The sequence below is a fragment of the Bubalus kerabau genome, chromosome 5, assembly GCF_029407905.1.
Source record: "Bubalus kerabau isolate K-KA32 ecotype Philippines breed swamp buffalo chromosome 5, PCC_UOA_SB_1v2, whole genome shotgun sequence".
Taxonomy (NCBI): Eukaryota; Metazoa; Chordata; class Mammalia; order Artiodactyla; family Bovidae; genus Bubalus; species Bubalus kerabau.
The window spans coordinates 134652879-134676624 of NC_073628.1; the positions used below are offsets into that span (position 1 = coordinate 134652879).

At 59.6% G+C, this 23746-nt stretch overlaps 1 protein-coding gene across 3 annotated transcripts; it reads right to left on the reverse strand.

Moving 5' to 3' along the window:
• Window positions 1-2026: 2026 nt before the first annotated feature.
• On the reverse strand, window positions 2027-20890 carry TMEM9 (transmembrane protein 9). 3 transcript variants are annotated; one of them, XM_055583183.1, is made up of 6 exons: window positions 20507-20890; window positions 13698-13801; window positions 12596-12687; window positions 8869-8977; window positions 7761-7892; window positions 2027-2845 (listed from the first exon to the last, which is right to left on the reverse strand). In XM_055583183.1, exons 2-6 carry the CDS (start codon window positions 13761-13763, stop codon window positions 2702-2704), a joined length of 543 nt encoding a protein of 180 aa, XP_055439158.1. In that variant the 5' UTR covers window positions 13764-13801; window positions 20507-20890; the 3' UTR covers window positions 2027-2701. The 3 variants fall into 3 exon arrangements, with proteins under 3 accessions (XP_055439158.1, XP_055439157.1, XP_055439156.1); XM_055583182.1 differs by lacking the exon at window positions 20507-20890 and adding an exon at window positions 14224-14353; XM_055583181.1 differs by lacking the exon at window positions 20507-20890 and adding an exon at window positions 13983-14131.
• Window positions 20891-23746: the final 2856 nt, after the last annotated feature.

The following is a 23746-nucleotide window of genomic DNA, read 5'->3' on the forward strand; positions in this document are numbered from 1 at the left end:
AGGTGGCCCAGGATTAATGCCAAGGGCTAAGAGCACCCTGGAGGGCTGGGAGACGCGGTGCGGACCGTGAACCTGAGGGCCCTGCTCAGTCTTGTGAGAAGCACTGCGCTGCCCGGGGCCACAGGCCAGGCTGAACACCCACAGTGGGGGCTTCAGGGTAAGAATGGATGCAAGGAAGCAAGAGAACCAAGGTGCTGGGGCTGACCTGGGTGAGGAGCGGAGGTAGGGGCCCCGGAGCGGGCTGGGCCCGCCCCCTCCCGTATGGGATGACTGACCAGTAGTACTGGCTAAGAATCTGCCTTAGAAGGGACAGGCCACCCTCTCCAGTGTTCAAGGGCTTCCCTGGTGGCTCAGAAGGTTAAGAATCCACCTGCAATGCAGGAGACCTGGGTTTGGTCCCTAGGTCGGGAAGATCCCCTGGATAAGGGCATGGCAACTCACTCCAGTATTCTGGCTTGGAGAATCTCATGGACAGAGGGGCCTGGCTGACTACAGTCCATGGGGTCACAAAGAGTCGGACACGACTGAGCGCTCGCGCACGCACACACACACACACACACACACACGAGGCTCGGTCCCCAGGGCCAAACCCAACCCGTCTGTCTACCCCAAGTGGCAACAACTGCTCGCAGGTCAGTGTGGCTGCGGGTCTGATGGGACACAAACAGGATTTCTGCACACAACCCCAGAACTCATCTCAGACGAACTGAAGAGTTCCACCTGGCGTCTGCAGGCTGGCTGCGGGGACCCTGCTCTGGGGTCACGCACAGGCCACCGAGGCGCATCGGGGAGGGCGTCTGACAGCAGTTTGCGTGTTTAGTCTAAGTGCGTGGAGGGGCTGGGCTGCTGGCCGAATCCTCAGGGGAAGTGAAGAGGCACTCCTAAACATTTACGTATTTTTTCACGTATCGGGCTTCCTGACAGTCAACAGTGGCTGCCTGCCACAGACCAAACCTGTAAGACCATCAAAGGCAGGTCAGAGCGCTTGCAGGACTCCACCGAGACTCAGGGACACACGGGACCCAGGCGCCCCCACGGTGGGTTACAGGGTATCTGGGAATCTGAGACGCCAGTTTCTGGACAGGTTATTCTTGATAAGCTGACCCATCCGTCTGCCAACCTGTGGAAAGTGTCCCCGTCGTGGAAGAATTCTCAGGCTCACTGAGGCCCGCAAAGCAGCACGTGACCTGGCCGACGCCAAGCATGTGCCAGGCCAACTGAGGACAAGGCCCTCTGCCGGCCACCTGTGGGCGCATGCCTCCCACTCACCCACCACGAGCCTCCTGCTGGCCCAGGATCCTGGTCAAACCCGCCCCTCTGAACATCCCTCACTGGCTTCCAGTGCCAGCCTCATCGACAGGTCACCCCACCCCCACCCCCCGGTACCTGCACTTGGCTCTGAACTTGGGCAAATCGCTGCCAACGGGAATGCCCACCTCACCAAGACCCCGGCTCAGGGCTCCACACCAGGCTCAACACGCTGACCCAGGCAGACACCTCACCGAGACCCCGGCTCAGGGCTCTACACCAGGCTCAACATGCTGACCCAGGCAGACCCCACGGGGGGGAATTCAAACAGATCCCATGGGCCTCCAGGTCCTGTTTCTGCTGGACATGCCCCTCATGGCACGTCCCAGACACACGGTGGTGCCTCAGCCCTGGGGGCGCTGGCAGCCTCCCCTGCAGGCCCCGCTCCCGAGCACCAGCTGGTTTTCACTTGGGGACACGTGGTGGACAGAGGAGTCTGGGGTGCTGCAGCCCACAGGGTCACAGTGACTTAGCGACTGAACGACGAACAGTGGCTTCTCAGCGAGCACCGAGAACGGCATCTGTAAGGTGCTGACATCAGATGCTGTTCACTCAGGAGACTTAGGAACGAAACGCAAACTCGGGCGAGTGCCCGGGCCAACCCACCCCTGCTCCTTGAGGGGACAAAGCCTACGAGGAGCAGCCACCCCTGCTTCGGGCCCCTCCTGGGTTTGCCTGCAAAACACTGAGCTCTCAGAATCTCTTGAAATCCACAAAGTGAGAAAAAAAAAGACAATTTAATGATGGCGAGTAACCGAAGGCCAGCGGTCTCCATGCACAGGGACGCTGAAACTCAGGGACAAGTGGCGATCTGAGGACCGGGGCCCAGGGGCTAGGGGCTACCGCGTGGCCTCGGGGTCCTGTGGTCCCACCAGTGGCTCAGCAACTGCAGCCTGCGGGGCAGGGACGGGGTTGGGAGGGGGCAGCCTGGCTTCCTGAGGTGGGAGCGGGGGCCGGGGCAGAGTGAGCAGCCCTGCACTCTGCCCACCCTCGTCAATGCAAGAAGAGTACGGGGGGAGAAGCCGGAACACAACCAGGGACCCTGAGGACCTGAGGGCTGAGCACCCAGCCCTCCCGGCAGGGCCGTCCCGAGGGCTGGGGGATCCAGTCAGGAGGCAGCTGCCGACGACCCAGCCCCCAGGGTCTGGAGCCGGGAGGGTGGTGCGTGGGCTGGGGTGGGGAGGGCCCTGGCTGGCTGTGGTCCCCTCCCTTCCACCCTGAGACCACCTGAGCGGGGAAGCAGCGCCCTTCCCGGATCACCCAGCTGAGCATGACATTTCAAAAGATGGAGAGAATGAAAGCTGCCCGGGGCTTTAAAGGGGGAGACCTGGAGGGGGGCACAGAGCTGGGAGAGTGGCCGGGTTCCATCCAGCCCCGGAGGCTGGGGCCGCGTCTAACTGAGCATCTTGTGCCGGTCGAAGACGGTCTTTCGCTGCTCCTGAACCTGCAGCTTCCACCGCTGCTGCGCGCCCTCCACGCGCTCCAGGACCGTGTTCGCCCGGGGCCCGAAGGCGGCGGCGGCTGCAGAGCGAGCATCCTGTCGTGGGAAGGAGAGCAGGGCTTTCAAACGCCTGACACGGAAGGGGTGCGAGGAGAGCGGCCCGCAAGTCCGGCCTCCCCGAGGGCCCTGCCAGCATGGGTCAACGGCTGCGGGGTGCGCGAGGGCTCCAGGAACCAGGGCTCGGGCCAGGCCCAGCTGCACCCCAAGCATCCCTGACCCTTGAGGGGAGCACAGAGACTCAGCCTCAGGCCCTCCTGATCAGCACAGGCTCAATCAGCCTGTCGAGTGAGGAAACACACACACGTGGCCCCGTGGCTGGGACCAGGCTGCAGGATACCCTGGCTGTGCTGGCCAGAGACAGCAGGCAGACCCCCGGGACTGCTCTGCGGGGGCCGGGACCCCAGCCCACTCCCGGAAGGAGAGTGTCCGGCAGAGGCAGCGTGCAGGGCCCGCCCTGCGTGCCCTCCGGAGCCTCTCCGCCCACCCCAGCCCACCCCCACCCCCGCCCTCACGCTGTGGCTGTTGTCAAAAGCAGCGTGGTCCCCTAATTACCACCTCTCTGCCTCTGAGGCTCCAGGGCCTGCGCATTTCCTGCAGGACCCGAGCTGATCTTTGGGGGAATTAGAGCCGAGGGCCAGGCCCACAGCCCGGGGGATTTCCTCCCCAGCTCTGCCTGCCTCTCATCCCCTGCCACACATCTCTTAAGGGATTAGCACACCTCTCCAAGCCCAGAGCCGCCCAGTAAATGCAACTCTGCTGCTAATGCCCCAAGCTGGCACGGCTTCTGTCACCACGCAGCTGCCAGGCAGGGGGCGGGGGTGGAGAGTGGGGGTGAGGGGATAGCAGGCCGAGCACCAGCAGGAGGGGTGAGGCTGGCGGGCCAGCCCCAGGGGAGCCGGAGATGGGCACTGCCCCCCGAGCCCGCGGCCCTGGACCCTGAGGAAGGCGCTCGGCCTGGCTAGGTGAGGACCGGGGCCACAGGGCTGAGTGGGTGGCGTCTCAGGACCCCTGGGTTCTGGGCCTGGGCCCCGAGGGGTACGCTCTCCACCCCCAGCCACTCAGCAGCTGCGTGTCCCTAACAAGCGACCTTACCTCCCCCAGCTCCAGCTTAATAAAGCCCATCTTCTTCAACTCGACTAAACCGTCGGCAGGAATCACACGCACAGGGCGATCCAGCACGGACGCGTGTGCGCGTGCGCACACACACACACACAGCCTCACAACCCTAACCGGCGTCGGGTACGGCGGTTACACACCGGCCCCCGGAGCTGCAGCCCGCAGGAGCTCGGTGTTCCTGCTCCCGGCAGTCCAGGGTGGGAGCATGGCCGTGGACTCAAACCCGCCTCTGCACCTGGGCTCTGACGGGGAGCACAGTGCCGAGCACCACCGTCCTCCGACCCCACTGCCCGCCGTGGACGGCGCTGCAGGACGTCTTCTCAGGGACAACGAGCATGGTGGTTAGTGGCACCTGGCAGACTGCAAGTGCTCAATTCACGGCAAGAACTGTCAGCGTGAGGCCCACTCTGGGAGCCCCCAGGCAGGGGCCGGGGACAGCCACCTTTCAGGTCCCTTCCTTCCGGGCTCAGGACCAGGCTCTGTGTGGACGTACAGATGAGGGGCTGCTGAAGGCCACCATGAGAGGCGGTGGGCCCCCCAGGACCGAGCCACACCACCTCCGGGGGCCCAGGGACCCTCACCCTGCTCGCCCGCCCATCCCCACGTCCCTTCTGGGAGCCGGGGCAGGCCGTCCTCAAGCCAGGTGCTCCCCTGTCCCGTCCTTGGGGGGCAGAGGGAGCCAAGAGAGGGGCATTAAGCCAGCACATCCCCGCAAGACCGCGGTTTCTCCTTCACGTTAAGTCTTGATAAACAGCTCCTCAGCGGGAGAGCTGCAGCTGAGCGGCTCCGCACTTCCGTTGCTAACAGTCCAATTAGTGGGAATTAGAGACACCACACCTGTCCTAGAGACGCCCAGAGCAGGACAGATGGACGGGTGCTACCATGTCAGAGCTGGGCGTCTGAGCACTGAGGACAGGAGGGGAGCCCCGCTGACCAGGAGGAAAGTGGGCGGCAGGACGGGCATCCCGGGTGCCCGATGCACCGTGGCACGTCACCTGCACCGTCCCCAGGCTCGGAGACCGACCCGTCCGCGGCTCTGGAGGCCAAGCACCTGCTGCCCAAGGTCATAGCAGACTTGAACCCGTGTGTCCTGAGCCCTGCACTCAAGCCCTCGGGCTGGCCTCCTTGGCCCCGGGTCTCTGGCCTCGCTGTGCTCGGTGACCACCCGCAGCCAGGCCTCCCCTCCAGCAGTCAGGGTGCTGCTTCGTGTTGGGGCCCCACCACCCAACACGGTGGGTTGGGTCTCCTTCTCAAGGCTGCATAGACGCCAATGAAGTCGCACACACAGCACTGCAGCAACTACGCTGGGACGGGAGCTCAGACTTGTAGAACAGACCGGGTTAAACCTGGGACGGCCTATGCAGAGCAGGCTCCACCCGTGACCACAACCCCAGCACTGCATCCCCAGCGGCCAGGCCGTGAGGTGCTGACAGCCGTTCCAGGGGTGCCCACTGGCCCTGCCCTGGCCACGCCGGGCTCAGCGGGCCAGCACCCTGCCTGTCTCGGGCTCCCCTCCGCCCAGCAGAGCGCTGCTCAGAGGCCGGGGTCCCCAGCTGTCAGCACGGTCATGTCCTCCACAAGCCCCTCTCCCTCCCCCGTGCGGGCTGCGATCTCAGGGGACCCTCAGAGCTCAGGCCCATGCTGCGAAGTGCAGAAACCCTCCCTCCTGTCTTCAAAGGGGCCCAAACTGCACATGTGACGTGGCCCTGTTTGCCATCCCTGCCCAGCAAACAGGATGGCTTCCTCCTTTCAAAGGGCGTCTGAGCCCAGGGATTACTGCCGATGCCGCTGGAATCCCAGGGAGGCAGCGCCCCGCGCCGGGCCCACCGAGGCTCGCCGGCGCCTTCAAAGGCAGCGAGGCTTTCATCTCCTGCAGGCAGCGGGCAAGGCCTCCCCTTCCTGCTCATCCTTGAGCCCCAGGGCAGGAGCTCCCGGCTACAGGAATGGGGCACCCAACCAAGGGGCACCCATCCTGGGATGTGATGGACCCGCCCATCTCACCTTTGACCTCTGACTCCCAGAGTGGGGGCAGGTAGCCTTCGCCCCAAGGTCACTGAGTTGCCCAGACCTAGGGCTTTTCTTCCTCTTGGGATGAAGGCTGGCTCCCAGCGTCAGGGGGACCCCATCCTTGCAAGGGGCGTGCTCTTCAGACCCCAGTCACCCAGACACAGCCTGAGCCTGGCAGGCCCTCCTCCCTGAGCCTATGTGCAAGGCACAGCGGGCAACACCCCCGTACCCACTCACTCAGCCCCAGCACCCTCAGCACTTGAGCACCCCGCCCCGGAGCCCCACTGCCAGGAAGCCCTCGCCCACTGACACCCAGAGAAAAGGAGGTCCCCACCTCCTGCCTGTCAGGAGCCCCCCAGGCACCCAGCCCCCCCATGCCCATCTCCTAACATCCATCCTGCAACCCCACTGGGCTCAGCTTGAGGTCTGTGCGCCCACACGAGCACCTGCAGCACCCGGGCCCAGCGGGAGGAAGAGAAAGGGAACAGGAGGGCCGGGGCACCAGGACAGGGCACACAGAGCCGCGCAGGCCGCCCGCCCCTGGGGCCCTGCAGCCCCGAGGCACGCATTCCGGGAGGCAGCGGGGTGTGTAATCATCGCCATTCTCTCAGCCGCTCCCTGGCCAGGACTGCAATTACTGCCTCCCCCTAATCGCCCGGTGCTCAGCCGCGGGCTCCTCCCCAGCAGAGCTGCTATTACCGCACATTAATCACCAGGTAGGTGCTCAAGGCTTCCTCCTGGACGTGGACCACCCAACTGCCAGCTCCGCCACCTCCCGGCCCGGCTCCACCTTGCTAAGCACGTGTCAGCAGGAGGCTGGGGGCGCGCACCCTGGAGGGGCCAGGAGGCCCAAGGACCCGCCAGGGCCCCACCCGGCCGGGAGCCTCACCCTGAGGTCCCAGCCCTGGACCTTCTGGGTGGGGACCTGCCCTTCCCTGCTCCGGGCACACACTGCATGGGACGCTCTCAAGAGGGCCAGGCCGGTGGGGGGGCAGCCTAAGCCTGGTGCCCTGAGTGACCACTCACCCCCTCACCGGGGCCCCACCGCCCCGGCTCACCCCGTCTCTGCAAGAGGAGGCTCTCCGACCTGGCACTAACCTCCCGGCTCTGGTCCTTCTGCCCTGGTTTTATGTAAACCAGGCTGAGGCCGAGCTCCGTGCAACACCCTGGAGGAAGGCTCTCACGCATCTTCTTCAGCCTGGGCTTGCTTGTCTTTCACGCTAAACAACTTTCCCAGGACTCAGTGAGACCCTCTACCACCAGATGACCCTGGTACAGCTCCCTGGGGATGCATGGCCCAGTACCCCCCGCCCCTGCCCCATGAACGCAGGAGCGTCTCCTGAAGCAGCGGGCAGCCCGACCCCAGGGCCTGAGGCGTCCTGAGCTCCGCCCCCTGCAGGCGCTGGGGCTCCTCCCTCAAAGGTGTGGCTGTGCAGGCCCGAGGGGCGTGCCCCAGGGGCATGGGCCAGGAGCCCCCGGCATCGTCAGCGCCCTGCGCCTGGCGTGCCCTGCCCTCACGCCCACAAAGAGCTGCCAGGCCTCCTCTGTCCCCCTGGGCTCTGCTGACTCTCCGGGCGCCCGCTCCAGGCCCATGGTCAGCCGGACGCTAGGCCTGAGGGCCCACGTGTCGGCGAGCTCACTGCCCCTCTGCCAGTGCACTGAGGCTGCCTGACGCCAGGTCAGTGGAGCTCAGGGCGGCCCTGCTGCGCCTGGGACGGCAAAGGGCAGCCCTCCCTGAGGAAACACTGCAGAAGGGAGAATGCTGAGTGGAGAAGAGTGAACGGGGCCCGGGAGGCTGCGGGGGCAGGGGGGCCGGCAGAGCCCGTACCTCACTCTCCTCCTCATTGTGCAGCCGCTCTGTGTAGGCGTCCGGCTTCCGGATCAGAGGGTCCACCAGCATCAGGAAGGCCATGTAGAGCAGGAGGGCACCCACCACCGACAGGTAGATGACGATAATGATCTGTGTACGGAAGAGACCCAGCTGCCCCGTGGACTGTGGGCAGTGTGGCCTCCACTGGTGCCTGCAGACGGGCCAGGAGACCTCGGATGTGGAGAGACGGCGCGCCCCGCCTTCACTGACCACGCCCTTGATGGAGGGGACCCCACGAGAACCGCCGGTCCTCTGGCAGCACCAAGGTGACAGACGATGAGGGCTCAGCAGTGCTGCCCAATTCTTGAGGGTTCTTTCCTGACACGATTATTTCCAGACCCTTCACAGCACACACAGAAATACGCTTCAAGGCTGGCTGGGCCAGGAGACGCTTATGCTGGAAACCAGCAAGCACAGCCTGGCTCACCACGGTAGGGGTGGAGAGGGAGGAGACAGCCTGCCTGGAGCAGAGGCAGGGGCCAGGGACCAGGCCTCTCCCAGCCTCCCACCAGCTCTGCTGAGTTCACCCAGTGATCCACGGGAACTGGGTTCAGGGGCATCAAAGGGGGCGTCTGGGACCCGTCCTGCCAGGCCTGCAGCTTTGGTGTTGCTCTGGAAGGTTAACCAGGCTGGGGGCTCCGGAGGGCAGATACCTCCCCTCCCAATATGGCGCATGGTGCCCGGGGCACAACCGGAACCCTGAAACTGTCCGCTGAACAAATGGCAGGAGGGAAGGGGAAAAGGGAAAAGTAGGGGGAGGGGTCTCCAGCCCCTCTCCCGGGTCCCCCCTGCAACTACGATGGTGTCAGAGGGGAGAGCGGCTCCGAAACGGGGTGAGGATCCAGAAGGAAGCGAGAAGCTGGGAGGTCGGGGCACAGCCGTAGAGGGGCAGGGGCTTTTTGTTGGTGGGCGGGGCTTTTTGTTGGTGGGCGGGGCCGCGCGGTGGGCGGGGCCGCGCGGTGGGCGGGGCCGCGCGGTGGGCGGGGCCGCGCGGTGGGCGGGGCCGCGCGGTGGGCGGGGCCGCGCGGTGGGCGGGGCCGCGCGGTGGGCGGGGCAGGCCGGGCACCTTGATGGTGGTGGTGCTCCGCTCCTCGTACTTGCACTCGCACAGCAGGCAGTAGGCCTCCACGTCGTGGCCGGGCACCGGCATGGGCTCCACCACGTGCAGGCAGTTGCTGCAACAGACAGAGGACTGTGGGGGGCCAGGCGCAGGCTGGGAGGGAGGGTTCCCCAGGGAGGGCAGGGTCTTGGATGGGTTGGGGGCGCAGAACCCCTTTCCCAACCCACAGCCTCAGGGCCCTTGCCCTCTGTGACTCACCGGGTGAGGGTCCCACTGGCATAAACTCCACCGCCCCCACCTCCAGTCCCGAGGGTCCAAGATCTGTCCCTGCCGCAGACAGTGCCTCCACGAGCCCCTCCTCTGGCCAGGTCAGACCAGGAGCCTCAACTGACCCATGAATTCACCAAACTGCACACCAGTGACTTGGACTCCTTCCAGGTCTCTGAACCCCACTTCTCTACCCCCTCCCACTGCTGTCTCAGCCCGGGGCCCTGCCGACCCTGACCATGCCCCGGGCCTGACCCTTCCGGGGAGCTGCAGGGGTAGTGCCAGATGACCCTCTAGGCCCTTCCAGCTCTGACCTGAATCCTTGAAATCAATCAGCCTGTCCTGAGCTGCCCAGGGCCCCTTAGGCTGGGGCTGGGTTTCTGGCACAGGCACCAACAGTGTGGGATGGCATGTCCTCCATTGCCTCTGTCCCCTCAAAAGTCCAGTATGTGGTGTGCTTTTACGTAAACCCCTGATGACTCCAGTTCTCACGCTGGGCATGTGGCTCCCTACTCTAACTCAACGCAGCGCCGAGGGAGGGCCCGACAGACGGACAGGGTAAGGCCCGCTCCCGGCACTGGGTCATCACCCCTGGGACCCCTCATCTCAGGGGCCAGCCTCCCGAGGCCCGGATTCCTCCCTGGGTCTGGGAGGTCACTCTGGCAGGTCAGTAGGATTTATGGGTTCTCCACAAGGGATGTGTTCTCCCCCAGAGAATTGGTGAAACCGTGACATGTCCCTTTAGGGGGAACAGTTACAACACCTTAGGGGAGAGGGTCACAGAGGGGCAAGCTGGCTGAAGGCTCTGTTTCCTGCAGCTGATGTGCGTAACTCCTCTGGGGCTCGGAGTCCTCACAGACTGAGCAGGCTGAACTATGCTCCCTGGGGCACCCTGGGCCCTCCTGCTGGAGGCTGGAGGGAGGGCAGTCCTGACTGCTTCACAGCGTTTCCAAAACAGACTTATTTGAAAAAAGGTTCTCTTTTTAGAAATATGCAAGACTTGCCCTAGCCAGCTTCTCAGGTGATTTGCTTCTCCGGGACTGCCCTACCCTCAGGGCAAAGGTTTCGGGGTCTCTGCCGCTCGCAGGGACGGGAACCCCCACAAGATGGCAGAGCGCCGGCAACACAGGAACAGACCTGCACAGCGCAGACGCCCAGGTTTCACCTGCTCAACCGGGGGAGTGCACAGGCGCCCCCTGAGGCGGAGGGGCCCGTGGGAGGCCTGAGGACACGGCTGGGCTCCTCTGGCCCCGGCACCAGGGTCGAGGATCCCAGGGCCAGGCCCAGCTCCTCCTGAAGGGACTCCAGGCAGCCTGCGATGCCTCCCCCCGTGACAGCCCACGGCCAGGGTCAAGGGGTCCCAGAACCCTGGGGTCAATGTCCCAGCATGTTTCCACCCACCAGCCTTCATGGAACTGGAGCCCCTAACACTGACTCCTCAGGAAGATGAACCGCAGCCCGAGAGGTCCAGGTAGGACCCTGTCCTCCAGGGGAATTTACGTTTTCAAGCCTTACTCTCGCCCCAGGGCCTGAGGGGTGTAGCCTTATTACCTGGTGTCAGACTGGGACAGTCTATCCATTTATTCCTGATGTCATTTGAATGAAAACCACAAGATACAAAGGGACTTCCCTGGTGGCTCAGACAAAGAAGAATCTGCCTACAATGCAAGGTACTCGGGTTTGATCCCTGGGTTGGGAAGATTCCCTGGGGAAGGAAATGACGACTCACTCCAGTATTCTTGCCCGGAGAATCCCAAGCACAGAAGAGCCTAGTGGGCTATCGCCCACGGGGTCACAGAGTTGGACAAGACTTAGTGACGTAGCAGCGATGACAGCGCACAGGAAGCAGCAACTCTGCCTGGGCTGTCAGGAGGCTGGCCCACTACACTGGCACTGCCCACTCGCCTCTGCTCTTTGCTCTTAACAAACACTCCTGTCTACAAGACTCTGTGTCTGGACATTCTTCTCTAACTGCCACAATATACATTACTATCAGCCAAAATTTATCCAGCACTCACCACGTGCCAGGAACTGCTCTAAGCGCTATACTTGACACGCACCGCACAGGCATGCGTACACCCACACACACACTCTTCTTTAATACTCAAAATACTGCCACCACTTTACAGATGAGGAAACGGAATAAACCGGGGATTAAGTAACCAGTTTCCCAATGAACAAGGGGCAGAGCTATGTTTGAAGGAGGGCAGGCTGGATCTAGGGTCTGCATCTGACCAGAATGGTTCTCAGAAGATCACACACTCTGAGGACTCAGGACGGGCGGGATGGTCACACCCCACGTGCTCTCTGGGCCACGGCTGCATCACAGCTGCTGTGCCCCACCCCCCGCAGTCACTGAATCCAAGTCTTTTGGGGGGGGGGGAATCAACTGTCCAGCGTGGTGACTACAGTTAACAACACTGTATTATATACACAGGAGAGCTGCTAAGAGAGTAGATCCTAAACCATCTACCACCCCCCAGCCCCGGACAGTAACGCTGCGAGGCAACGGAGGTGTTATCTAACCTCACTCCACAATGCGTGTGCATCAAGTCCCCATCCATCGAAACCTTACACATCGTTGTGTGTCTGATTTATCTCAGTAAAGCTGGGAACGACAAGAAGAACCCAAAAATCTCTAGGGAGGGGGTGCTGGTACTCTTCATTCTCTCAAAGCCCCCTGGGGGTCCTGGGCCGCCCCCCATGTGAGCGTACCCCATCCCAGGCCCCTGTGCTCAGAGCCCTCAGGATGAGGCGCCCCAGCTCCCGACACAGCCTGGATGAGGCCCCTCACAGCACACTGAAATCTGGTCCCGCGGCGCTCGCCTCACCAGCCCAGTCCTGACGCCGCACACGGAGCACCCCAGAGCACACCACCACCCCCTGCCCTTTCAGATACCTGTGCCCCCAAGGCCTCGCCTTTCAACTACAGTTCCTTAAACCACTCTTGCCAGGACAGCATGTTGAAACTTCCCTTCAACAAGCAGGCCTCCTTCCTCTGAATGAATGCTTATTTATTTCCCTCTTTTTTGAAGTGAGGCATCCAGAAGTGGATTCAAGACTCCAGGAGCAGGATGGACATGCTCTCTGAGCCTCAGTCTCTGCAGTTGTGGTGGGAGCACTGCTTCACAAGGCGGTTATGACACCGGCACCGAAGAACACAGCTAACAGAGGTCGAGAAAACTCCCACCGTATGTGACCCTAAAACCTATCTCTCCCAACGTGTTACCATTCTGCAGGCGCGAACAAACAACCAAATCAAAGCAAGACCCAGTCCTCGGACCAGGAACCCCTCAGCTAGAATTAAAGACATCTGGATCTTATTTCCAATCAAATGTGTGACCAGGGACAAAATATTCTTTTGTAAGGCTCTCCATGGAAATGGGGGAGTGAGCTTATCCTCTGGGGGTCCACAAGGCCCAGTCGGCACCCACAACCTCAAGGGCCAGCCTGGGCAACGCCTTACCAGTCCTTCTGTGACACATTCTGGTTGTAAATGTGCCCGCTGATGTTCCTATACGGCGGACAGATGCATTTACAACGGATATCTTCAGAACTCTGTAAGAGAATTCGCAGGTCAGGTGGGCAGGGCCACTGGCTTCAAGTTCTAGCAAGACTCTCAACCTTCAGTTCCCTCTTCCATAAAGTGACAGCAGACATGCTCCTGACCTTCTCCCAGGCCCAAGTTCAGCAGGAGGGACATCTGGAGGAAGGCTGCTACACCACAGGGTCCTCAAGAAACTGTCTGGGGCTGCAAAGGATACTTACGGCTCGGCTTCGGGGAGGGGCAAGCAAGGTGGCAGCCCTTTGCCCTGGGCCTCACACCTGTGTGTACCGGGGTCCAGCAGGCTTAGTGGCCGGCCTCTTCTCCCCACCCCCCTCCAACTTCTTAGGTAAGGATCAGGGAAGGGGAAGGCTGGGGTGGACCCCAGGAAGCGGACGTGTCCGTGGAAACACTAGCAAACCCTCTGGAAGTTCTCCCACTCTGGAACAGGTCAGAGACAACAACACAGAATTTTCATTCCAGTTAGGAATTGCCCAGAGGAACTGGAAGCAAACCACAGACTCAAGATTAAAAGCCTCAGTGATTTTCACAATCTCAAATTCCAGAGACCTACTCAAACCCAGCTCTGGGCCATTACCCCTAAGAATGAAAGTGATCTCCAATCCCTGCTCAGAGGTGGGGCTTCTCCACCCAGAAACCTGCCTCTGCACAAACCTCACACTCCTTACATTGCACCCCTCCTTAGGCGACTGGAAGCTCCCTGTACAGCGGTGATAATGGCACCAGCCCAAAGGCATCCAAGAGCAAAGGAAGGTACGGAGACCCTAGACAGCTGGCCCAAACACAGGACCCTGGCTGGAACTCCACCTTGCGCGTTTCAGATCCAGACGTGGGCCTCGCAGACCATCCCTCCCCAGGGGCCTGCGGCCTAGGCCCGAGAGAGCACGCCCCTGCCCCGTCACGGCCCGCAGGGCACCGAGGGGCCAGGTTGGGGCAGTAGCCCCTCCGCCCTCCTCCCGGACGCCGGGGCGCAGGCAAGATTGGCTGTGCATGGGCGCCGCACCTTGTTGGCTTGGGCTGGGGGAACCAGCAGACTTCCGACCACGGCCACCACACACAGGAGCTTCATGCTTCTCGGGCCTTCACGGGGCCGGCAAGATCCCCCACCTGGAAAAGAAATACGTAGGCGGGGAAGGGGCGGATGAACACACGGCACCCTCGGCCCCGGAGTAAACTGGCCTGCTCCGGCAGGGAAGAGGGCGGGGGCTGGGCCCGGGGTCCTAGGCCTGCCAAGCCCGGCCGCTCAGGCGCTTCCCTCTCGCCCGGGCCTCGATCTCCCACTGCCTACCGGGCGGGCTCAGCGGCGGGGCCTCCTGGGCGGGAGGGAGGGCCTCGGGTCTCCGGGACGAGGCCGGCGGGCGACCCCTGCCTCGCGTCTCCCCGCCCTCCCCCATCGCCGCCCGCGGCTCCTCCCCCAGGGCGGAGGAGACCCTGGGGCGCTGAGTCTCCGAGCCCAGATCCCACGACCCGGCCGCGGATCCGGGACCCCAGGACCCCCGCGACCCCTCCCCCAACGCGCCCCTGCTAACCTGCAAGCCCCGCCGCGGCGGCACAAGACCCGGCTGGCCCCGCCCCCACTCGTCTATTGGCTGCCGGGGCGACCGCTCAACGCTACCTGGCTGTCTCCAAGGCAACAAGGCCCGCCTCCGACAGGGCGCAGAGGCTCCGCGCAAGGGAGAGGGAGGCATTTCTCAACCTGACCAAACAGGAAAAGGGAGCGTCGGCCAAGTGAACGAGCAGCGGGAGGGGACTGGCCTCCTTGCAGCAGCAGAGTTCCACCGCCGAGGTCGCCCCCTTGCAGTATTTAAAAGCCGGGGTTCTGGAGAGGATCTGGGCTGTCCAGTCTTGCCGATTTATAGACAAAGGACATGATAAACAACGACAACAATAAAAGCAGATTCAAGGGCTGTCTCCGCACTGACAATCCGGAAATGTTATTTGAGTCGCATCTTTGCTGCAGAGGCGGCCCACCCCTTCCTTCTCCCATAGGAGGAGGGACCAGGGCGGCGAGGAGGGGCTGGACCCGTGAAGGGTGCCCCCCCGCAGCTCCCAGCCTTGTCCCCTGCCCTGTGCGGGTTCTGGACCCCGCAGGGAGGGGCAGGGTGTGCGGGAGGCGAGGGTGGGAGGTGGACTTCTGGGCCGCTGAGGGGGAGGGTTGAGCTCGGTCCAGCAGCAAAGGAAAGAGAGGACTTCTCCCAGTCTGGGACGCCGACCCCGGTGTAGACGTCCTTTGTGGCTTTGGCCCTGCTCTGCCACTAAGTAGTGGTATGAACCTGGAAGACACTCCCCGCCTCAACTTCCTTGTCTGTGAAATGCTTTGGTTGGATGCAAAGACCCTTTCAGTCCCTATACTCGGATTCCGGAGTCGAGGGGCGGGGGTGCTTAATGTGGCCTGCGTGGGGGCCAGCTGGGTCCAGGCGGCCTGAGGTCGTCCGCCCCAGCCTTCTGCGGGCACTGTGGACAGGGTGGGCGCTTCCTGTGGGAGTCGTTGGGCTTGTGCTGGTTCCTCCTGCTGATCGGTGTCCCTCCCTGTATCCTCAGCACCTGCAGGGTCCCTGTGTCCGGGATTGGGTAGAATTTTAAGTCCTCCCAGCAGGAGGACCGGAGGAGGCACCCAATCCTAGTTCTTCCCTTCCTAGTTACCGGAATTTGAGTGTTTGGCTTAACCTTTAGGGAGCCTCTGTTTCCACATCCATTAAATGTGCATAAAGTGACCTACTTTCACAGTATAATGAGTCTACCTGTGCAAAGCACTTGGAACAGTGGGGGCTCTCTCAATGGAGACCTCAGCTCATTCTGGAGGTCAGAGTGGCTGCTTTGGGGAGGAGGCTGGGGCAGAGAGAGAATGCCTGTCATATGGGGGCAGGAGGGACCGTTTAGGCCCTGGAAAAACACCTTGTCTACACCCATGACTCAGAAGCACAAGGACCACCAAGACTCGTTACTGGCTTTGAAGTTGGGGGAGATGAGTCCACCTTGTGGGCCTAAGTCCTGAGCCTGTGAGTCTGCACTAATCCCAGTTAGCATCAGACACCCAGCGGGCATTGAGGAGTTGCTTGCTTTGTGGAAACCCACACATCTGGTAACAGAAGTGTTGATTTAAACGCCTAAGTACAGTAAGGGATACAGGAGTGTCTTCCCCATTTTCACATCCCTTTACACTCTTCAAAATTATTGAGGACCCCAAAAACCTTTGTGTATATGGTCATATCTATCAATATTTATAGCATTAAAATTACAACAAATTTCACAAGTCTTTGTCTTAAAGTGACAGTAACAGGGCTTCTCTGGTCCAGGGGCTGTGAGTCTGCCTGCCAATCCAGGAGACACGGGCTCCTGGTCCCTGGTCCAGGAAGATTTCACATACTGTGGAGCAGCTCAGCCCATGCACCGCAGCTACTGAGCCTGAGCTCTGGAGCCTGCACGCCACACCTGCTGAACCTACGCCGCAGCTGCTGAGGCCATGAGCTGCAGCCTCCGAAGCCTGTGCACCTAGAGCCCGTGCACGTCCGCAGAGTGCAGCCCCGGCTGCAGCTGGAGAAGCCTGCACGCGGCAACCGAGATCCAGCGCAGCCAAAAGTAATAAAATCAATAAACAGCTTTCTAAAACTTACATTTTCCAAAAGGAAAAAAGTCAAGTGAGACGAGTGGCATTGTTTGACCCTTTTTGGTAAACCTCCTCCGCGTCTGGTTCAGTGGGAGACGGCTGGGTTCACACATGTGCTTCTGCTGTCAGCCCCTTGTGAGGTCACATGTCACTCGCCCTCTGGGAAAGAGCGCAGTGCGCTTGCAGCGCAATGAGGGTGAGCAAGGCAAATCCCCTCTTAGAATTGCTAGGAAAACAGTTTGATCTCCCCAGGAGAGCCTTGGGAATGCCCTGGGCCCTCAGATCACACTGACTCCTAACGTGCTGTGGACTTTCTGGCAATCCCCTATGATAGTGTTTTTCAAAATACGTTCCCAGGAATAATATCATGAGATGTTACTGTGGGGGGTGGAGAAACGTGGTTTCTATGAATAAATTAGTTTGGGAAGCCTTGCAGGCTCAGTCACTTCAGTCGTCTCCAACTCCACAACCCTGTGGACTATAACCCGCCCGGCTCCTCTGTCCATGGGTTTTCCCAGCAAGAATACTGGAGTGGGTGGCCATTTTCTCCTCCAGGGGATCTTCTCGACCCAGGGATTGGACCCGAGTCTCTTACATCTTCTGAGTCTCTTGGGTCTCCTGCTTTGGCAAGGGGCTTCTTTACCACTGGTGCCACCTGGGAGGCCCCTTGGGAAGCTCCTTGGGAAACCTTAGTTTAAAGCAAATTGCACAAATGGATTTTACTGCAGTGTTTTTTAGAATGCTTCAGTGTGATAAGACACATTATGACTCCCTTTAAAAATACATACAATTGTGTATAATATTTCCCCAACATTTTGGTAATAAATTTTTTTTTTTTTTTTTTTTTGAGAAGCATCTTTAAAGACTCATGTACCAAGGAACATACTTTGGGAAATGCTGCTCCAGTAACTCCTGGGTGCTTTTCCCAAGTATCAGCAGATCGGACTCTACCATTTGGAATCCATTTTTTTGTAAATTAAATTCTACATGCACACTTTTTGGTTCTTTAAATGCAGAGACATTTTTGATAGTCATTTCTAGGACTCAGAGAACCTTGGGTTCCTAAAATTTTGGCCTCTGGATAAGCTACATTTTCCTGCCAATGAAATAGAAAGAATATCAGCAATTCTATTCGTAGTGATGTTTATATATATACATATCTGATGACTCAATGAATGATAATGACCATTTCTCAGGCGTCTGCTACACACCAGGAACCTTTTTAAAAGACCCGATAATCAAGGCTGTGCGCTGTTGGTGGAGGAATGGATGCAGAGATCAATGAAACAGAACAGAAGACCCAGGAATAGGTCCATGCACATATATGTGACCGATTTTTGACAAAAGTGTAAAAGCAGTGGAGGAAAGATAAACTCCTCAACCAACAGTGTCAGGGTGGGTGGGCCTCCAGAGACAGAACAGTGAACCTGGACTGAAGTAATCAGCGCACGGGGAAGCGCAGACAAGTGGGGGTGGGCCGCCTCTCCTGGGGAGGGGAAGCGACAGCCAGGGCCCCCGCGCACGCACGCCACCCTCCTCTCTCATCTCAGGGTGACACCTTGGTGCTGAGAGAACAAGTATGTGACACACCTCATCAGGAATCTCCCGAGCCGGCTCTAGCTTATCTTTAGAAGTGCAAACGCACCCCCTGGACACTTCGGTTTCCACCAGCAGCACATGTGACACGTCCTCACCCCCGGGGGGGGCGGGGGCTGGGGGTGCCAAAGCGCTGAGCACACGGCTCCCCTGGGGCACAGGGGAGTGGGTGGACGCGCCATCCACAGAGGTGTCGGGTGCCTGCCGAGCGTCCAGCACTGCACTAGGCACCGAGACTCTAAGCCGGTGCAAAAATGGAAAGGTTACATGCTTGCCCCTTCAGACGCAAAGGGCAAGTGCCGCGCCCGGGGCTGGACGGGCTGGCCGGCCCCGGAGGACGCCCTTCTGGCCTGGGCCCCCGCTACCCTCGCGTGGCCCCCGCGCCACCCATGGGCCACTTCACACCTCGACGGTCCGATCTCCACCCTCCACCTGCAAGGCCCTGCTCACGACCAGACAGCTGGGGTCCCCCGGGGAGGTGGTGCCCCCAGAATGAGGACAGTTCTGTCCCGGGCCAGCAGCTGTCACCCGAGAAAGACCGAGGGCCCCTACCAGGCCACAAGGCTTGTTGTGCCCAGACCGGCGCAGCTCAGATTCCAAGCAGTGGTAATTAACCCCTCAAAAATGTGACAGGTCCCTGGGCCTGCCCTGGAGCCGCTGCCCAGCCCTGGGCCTTCCTGGCTGGGCCCCAGGCCTGGGTCTGGCAGACGAGGGGGAGAAAAGGGGGTGGGGGGAGGTCTCCTCCCTTTCCTAGAGCCACGGGGTGGCTGGCGTGGTTCAGTGGGGGTCCTGGCTCCAGCGCCAGCTCCCAGCCCACCCAAGAGGGCAGCTGGAAGCAGAGACGTGGGGCAGGAAGCAGCAGGGCACTGCGGGGGCGCTGGCCGAGGGCTCCGGCGCCAGCCTGACTTTCTGAGCCCTGAGGTCACCGCTCCAGCGGGTCCGCGGAGACACTCATCCACCGCTTTTAACCGTCATCACTCCTCCCTATGTACCTCTCATAGCTGGAGGGATCGGGGCAGGGGTGGGGTCGGTTCAGCGCGAGGGCCACCATGGGACTGAGCCTCAGGGGTGGCGGCTGCTCCCGCTCCAGACTGCAGCCTCTCTCTGGACTCAGTTTTCCCACCTGTTCAATGGGTGAAAGCAAGCCCGTTGCATCTCAGTGCCTTGTAAGAATGAGAGACCCCACTGAGCCTGGAAAGTTAAAGCCCGTCTGTCCCGAGTAGAGAGGCATCCTCTGTGGGGGACCCTCACACCCCTCTGGCTTGCTGGCTGCTTTCCCTTTGCAAAGTCTGTATTGACCTGAAGGACACCCAGCTACCTGCTTGTTCAGGGGAGGGGAGGAGGTGGGGGTGCTCTCCTGGGTGAGGGCTTCTGATCTGAAGGCCTTATCTCAGGGATGCTGAGGGAGGGAGACGCTGTAAAGGTCCCGGTGAGGAGGAGTCTCCTGTGACACACCAGGACGCTGAGGCCAGGCAGGGCATGTGACCTGCCCGAGGGACATTCCAGGGTCGCTCTGGAATGTCCTCCCTGACCAGCCTGCCCCCCGCCCCCAACAAGAAGTCAGCTTCCAGGGTTTGAGCCTTTCTCCCCAGGGGCTAGTGGACTGGCTTCGGCTTCAGGAGCGGTTCAGCACGGTGGAGCGTTCTCTGACGCTGTCCTCACGCTGGGGCCAGCAGTCTGGAGGGGTGAAGAGTGTTCCCTGGTCGGGGTTCAGCGAGGGGGGAGCTCTTGGCCCCCCCGCGCTCGATCAGTTTACAGCATGCTGTTAATAGAGGCCATCAATCATGGCCAAGGGCAGCTGGCTCAGACAGGGGCCTCCTTCTCTTTCAGTTACCCCGAACCGAAAACCCATCCCGGGAAGCCGGAGGGAACACGTGCTCCGGACGTGGTGACTTTTGCGACTGGGGTGTCCCTCTCGGCATGAGCCCCCTGGATGCCCCGGCCTGAGTAGAGCGCCTGACATGCTGGCTGGCACGCAGTAGGTGCTTACTGACTGCTTTAGAAGGGAGTCCATATTTGAGAGGTTTTGCCCCCAAACCCAAGAGAGAGGGAGGGAGAGGTTCTGGGGGCTTCAGCTGCTGGCTGGATAGGAGATCCCTGCAGCTGTTAGAGCCCTGAGGGCAGAGAAGCAGCCCCTTAGCATGGGGCAGATTCTGCCCTGCCAGGGGTAGCGGGTGGGGCCCCAGCTGGGTCAGTGTGCTCACGATGTATCACAGTCAGAGCTTGCTTCTCTTTCCACGGCCTCGGAGTCAGAAGGCTCTGGATCCTGGAAGTCGGAAGTGCCTCCAGGGTTCAGGTGGAGCGGGCTTCCGAGCCTTCCCACAGAGTCCTGGATTGCTCAGAGCAGATAGGGTAGAAAGGCCAGCCGTCCTGTTCTAGAATGTTCTATCACAGTTAGGCTGTGCCCCAGAGCAAACACTGAGCCTTCGGGGCCCATTAAGTTCTAAATCAGAGAAAGTATCTGCCACTTCTTTTGCCAGCTACTTGTGATGCTGGAGCTAGAACAGCAAGTGAGTGTAAATTAGGACAAAGGGCTGACTGACTGGATGGGACCCCCGCACCCAGGCCAGCCTTGCTGCTACATATTATTCAAATGTCATCTCACTTACCATTCCCGATAATCCTGCAAGGCAGGTGTTATTTCATCCTCATTTTGCAAGTGTGGAAACGGAGCTGGAGAGAGGTTAAATTATCTGATCAAAGTCCCAGAGCAGGAAGTGGCAGAGCTGGGTTTCCCGCCCAGCTGTCCGGCTCCAGGGACTGTGCTTCAGCCACTCAGAGAGGACGGGCCTGGGGCGAGGCTCCCGCCGGTGGTGGTCAGACTCAGTCCTCTCCCAGAGGCCGCCCTCCAGCCGCGGGTATGGCCATCCCCGGAGCGGGGCCAGCCGGCCTCACACCCTCCCAAGAGAGGCCCTGGCTCCCCGGCCTCACTGGCTTTCCTTTCCGCCCTGTCCCCAGGCTGGTCCGGCCTCGCGATGAAGGCCATCAGCTGTCGTCGTGGGCCGGCAGAGGGCTGTGCAAACTCCGCGGGATTAGGGGTGCTGACAGACAAGGCGGCCGCCAGGGAGCAGGATCACTTGACAGGCATCTCCATTTCACTGTCCCCAGGACCGAGCCTCAAGCCTGCTGCCCGCTCCCGCCCTGGCCTCCATGTGACCCGGCCCTTCTTGTTTCCAGCCGTTCTGCCCTGCACAGCTGCTGTTTTCGTGAGACCCTCCAGGTTCTCCTTGGCCATCTGATCTCAGCTCACTCCAAGGGCTAAGAAGCCCCATCTCCTCCTCCCTGCCCACCAAGAGCTCTTCTTGAAAATCTCCCTGGTAGGAGATTCCTCAGGAAACTGGTCAACAGGCCTCAGCCATGACAAAGCCATGAGACCAGTGCTTTGCTGAGATGGGATTTCAGGGAAGGGGTGGGGAGCGGCAGGTCTCCAGGAATTTACTGAGGGTCCTTAGAGGCTTTGAAGTATTCTGTGCACCAAGCCCAGAGGTCTGCAGGCTACTTTTTCAGGCCATACACGCTCCCTGGAAGCCACTCTCTTCTGTTGTAACAGAGAATCAACTGTAGATGACATGTCAGTGAAAGGGCGAGGCTGTTAACAGTAAAACCTTATCGACACACACAGACTGCACTGGATTCGGCCTGGGGCCAGGGTTACCCACACCGCCCCAGGCGGGGCACAGAGGCACACCCTGAGCTCCCAAGGCACCTGCCTCCCCCACCCCTGCAGAGGTCCTGAGGGGACAGAGGCCTCTGGGGAGCACCGAGCAAGACTGGGGCTACTCCTGGAAGCAGCCGGCAATGGGGCCCCAAGGTTCTGACCCCTGGGGGGAGCCCTCGTGACCTGCACAGATGACCTTTGCCCTAAGGGAGGAGGCCCCTGCCTGATCATGGGCTGACACCCTCAGCTGCTGCTGGGCTTGGGAGAAAACCCAAAGCCAGGGCTCCTGAGGCTGTGGCTGGTGAGGACTTTCCTGTCCTTGACGGGGAGGGGCTGGAGGAATCCTCCCAGACAGAATTCTTTCTTTTCCTCTGGGGCATCTCTGTCTTTTCTACCTGGAGGCCTTTGCAATGCTGTTCCCTCTCCTGGAGCACTCTTCCTCCACCTTCCTCCTTGTGGCTCAATTGGTAAAGGATCCACCTGCAGTGCAGGAGACCCAGGTTCAAACCCTGGATTGGGAAGATTTCCTGGAGAAGGAAGCGGCAACCCACCCCAGTACTCTTGTTTGGGAAATCCCATGGACAAGGGAGCCTGGCAAGCTACAGTCCAGTAAACCCCCACCAATCCCTGCTTCTCCTGTCACTTTCTCCAAGAAGGCTCTTCAGATTGTCTTGACCCAAAGTCTGGGCTGGCTTCACCCCACATGCTCCCTCTGAACACTGAAAGTCCCCTTCAGTTCAGTTCAGTTCAGTTCAGTCACTCAGTCGTGTTTGATTCTTTACAACCCCATGGACTGCGGCACGCCAGGCCTCCATGTCCATCACCAACTCCAGGAGTTTACTCAAACTCATGTCCGTCAAGTCGGTGATGCCATTGAACCATCTCATCCTCTGTTGTCCCCTTCTTCTCCTGCCTTCAATCTTTCCCAGCATTAGGGTCTTTTCAAATGAGTCAGCTCTTTGCATCAGGTGGCCAAAGTATTGGAGCTTCAGCTTCAATATCAGTCCTTCCAATAAACATTCAGGACTGACCTCCTTTAGGATGGACTGGTTGGATCTCCTTGCAGTCCAAGAAACTCTCAAGAGTCTTCTCCAAAACCACAGTTCAAATGCATCAATTCTTCTGCGCTTAGCTTTCTTTATAGTCCAACTCTCACATCCATACATGACTGCTGGAAAAACCATAGGCTTGACTAGATGGACCTTTGTTGACAAAGTAATGTCTCTGCCTTTCAGTATGCTGTCTAGGCTGGTCATTATTTTTCTTCCAAGGAGTAAGTGTCTTTTAATTTCATGGGTGCAGTCACCATCTGCAGTGATTTTGGAGCGCTGAAAAATAAAGTCAGCCGCTGTTTCCACAGTTTCTCCATCTATTTGCCATGAAGTGATACGACCAGATGCCGTGATCTTTGTTTTCTGAATGTTGAGCTTTAAGCTCACTTTTTCACTCTCCTCTTTCACTTTCATCAAGAGGCTCTTTAGTTCTTCTTTACTTTCTGCCATAAGGGTGGTGTCATCCGCATATCTGAGGTTATTGATATTTCTCCCGGCAATCTTGATTCCAGCTTGTGCTTCTTCCAGCCCAGCGTTTCTCATGATGTACTCTGCATAGAAGTTAAATAAGCAGGGTGACAATATACAGCCTTGACAAACTCCTTTTCCTATTTGGAACCAGTCTGTTGTTCCATGTTCAGTTCTAACTGTTGCTTCCTGACCTGCATACAGATTTCTCAAGAGGCAGGTCAGGTGGTCTGGTATTCCCATCTCTGGAAGAATTTTCCTCAGTTTGTTGTGACCCACACAGTCAAAGGCCTTGGCATCATCAATAAAAGTCCCCTAACCTCACTGTACTTGCAACTATGTCCCTTGCATTGCCTTTCATACTGGAATGGGCGAAGGCAACGCAGATGACCATCGTATCTACTACTGTGGGCAGGAATCCCTCAGAAGAAATGGAGTAGCCCTCATAGTCAACAAAAGAGTCCAAAATGCAGTACTTGGGTGCAGTCTCAAAAATGACAGAATGATCTCGGTTTGTTTTCAAGGCAAACCATTCAATATCACAGTAATCCAAGTCTATGCCCCAACCAGTAATTCTAAAGAAGCTGAAGTTGAATAGTTTTATGAAGACCTACAAGACCTTCTAGAACTAACACCCCAAACAAATGTTCATAGGGGACTGGAATGCAAAA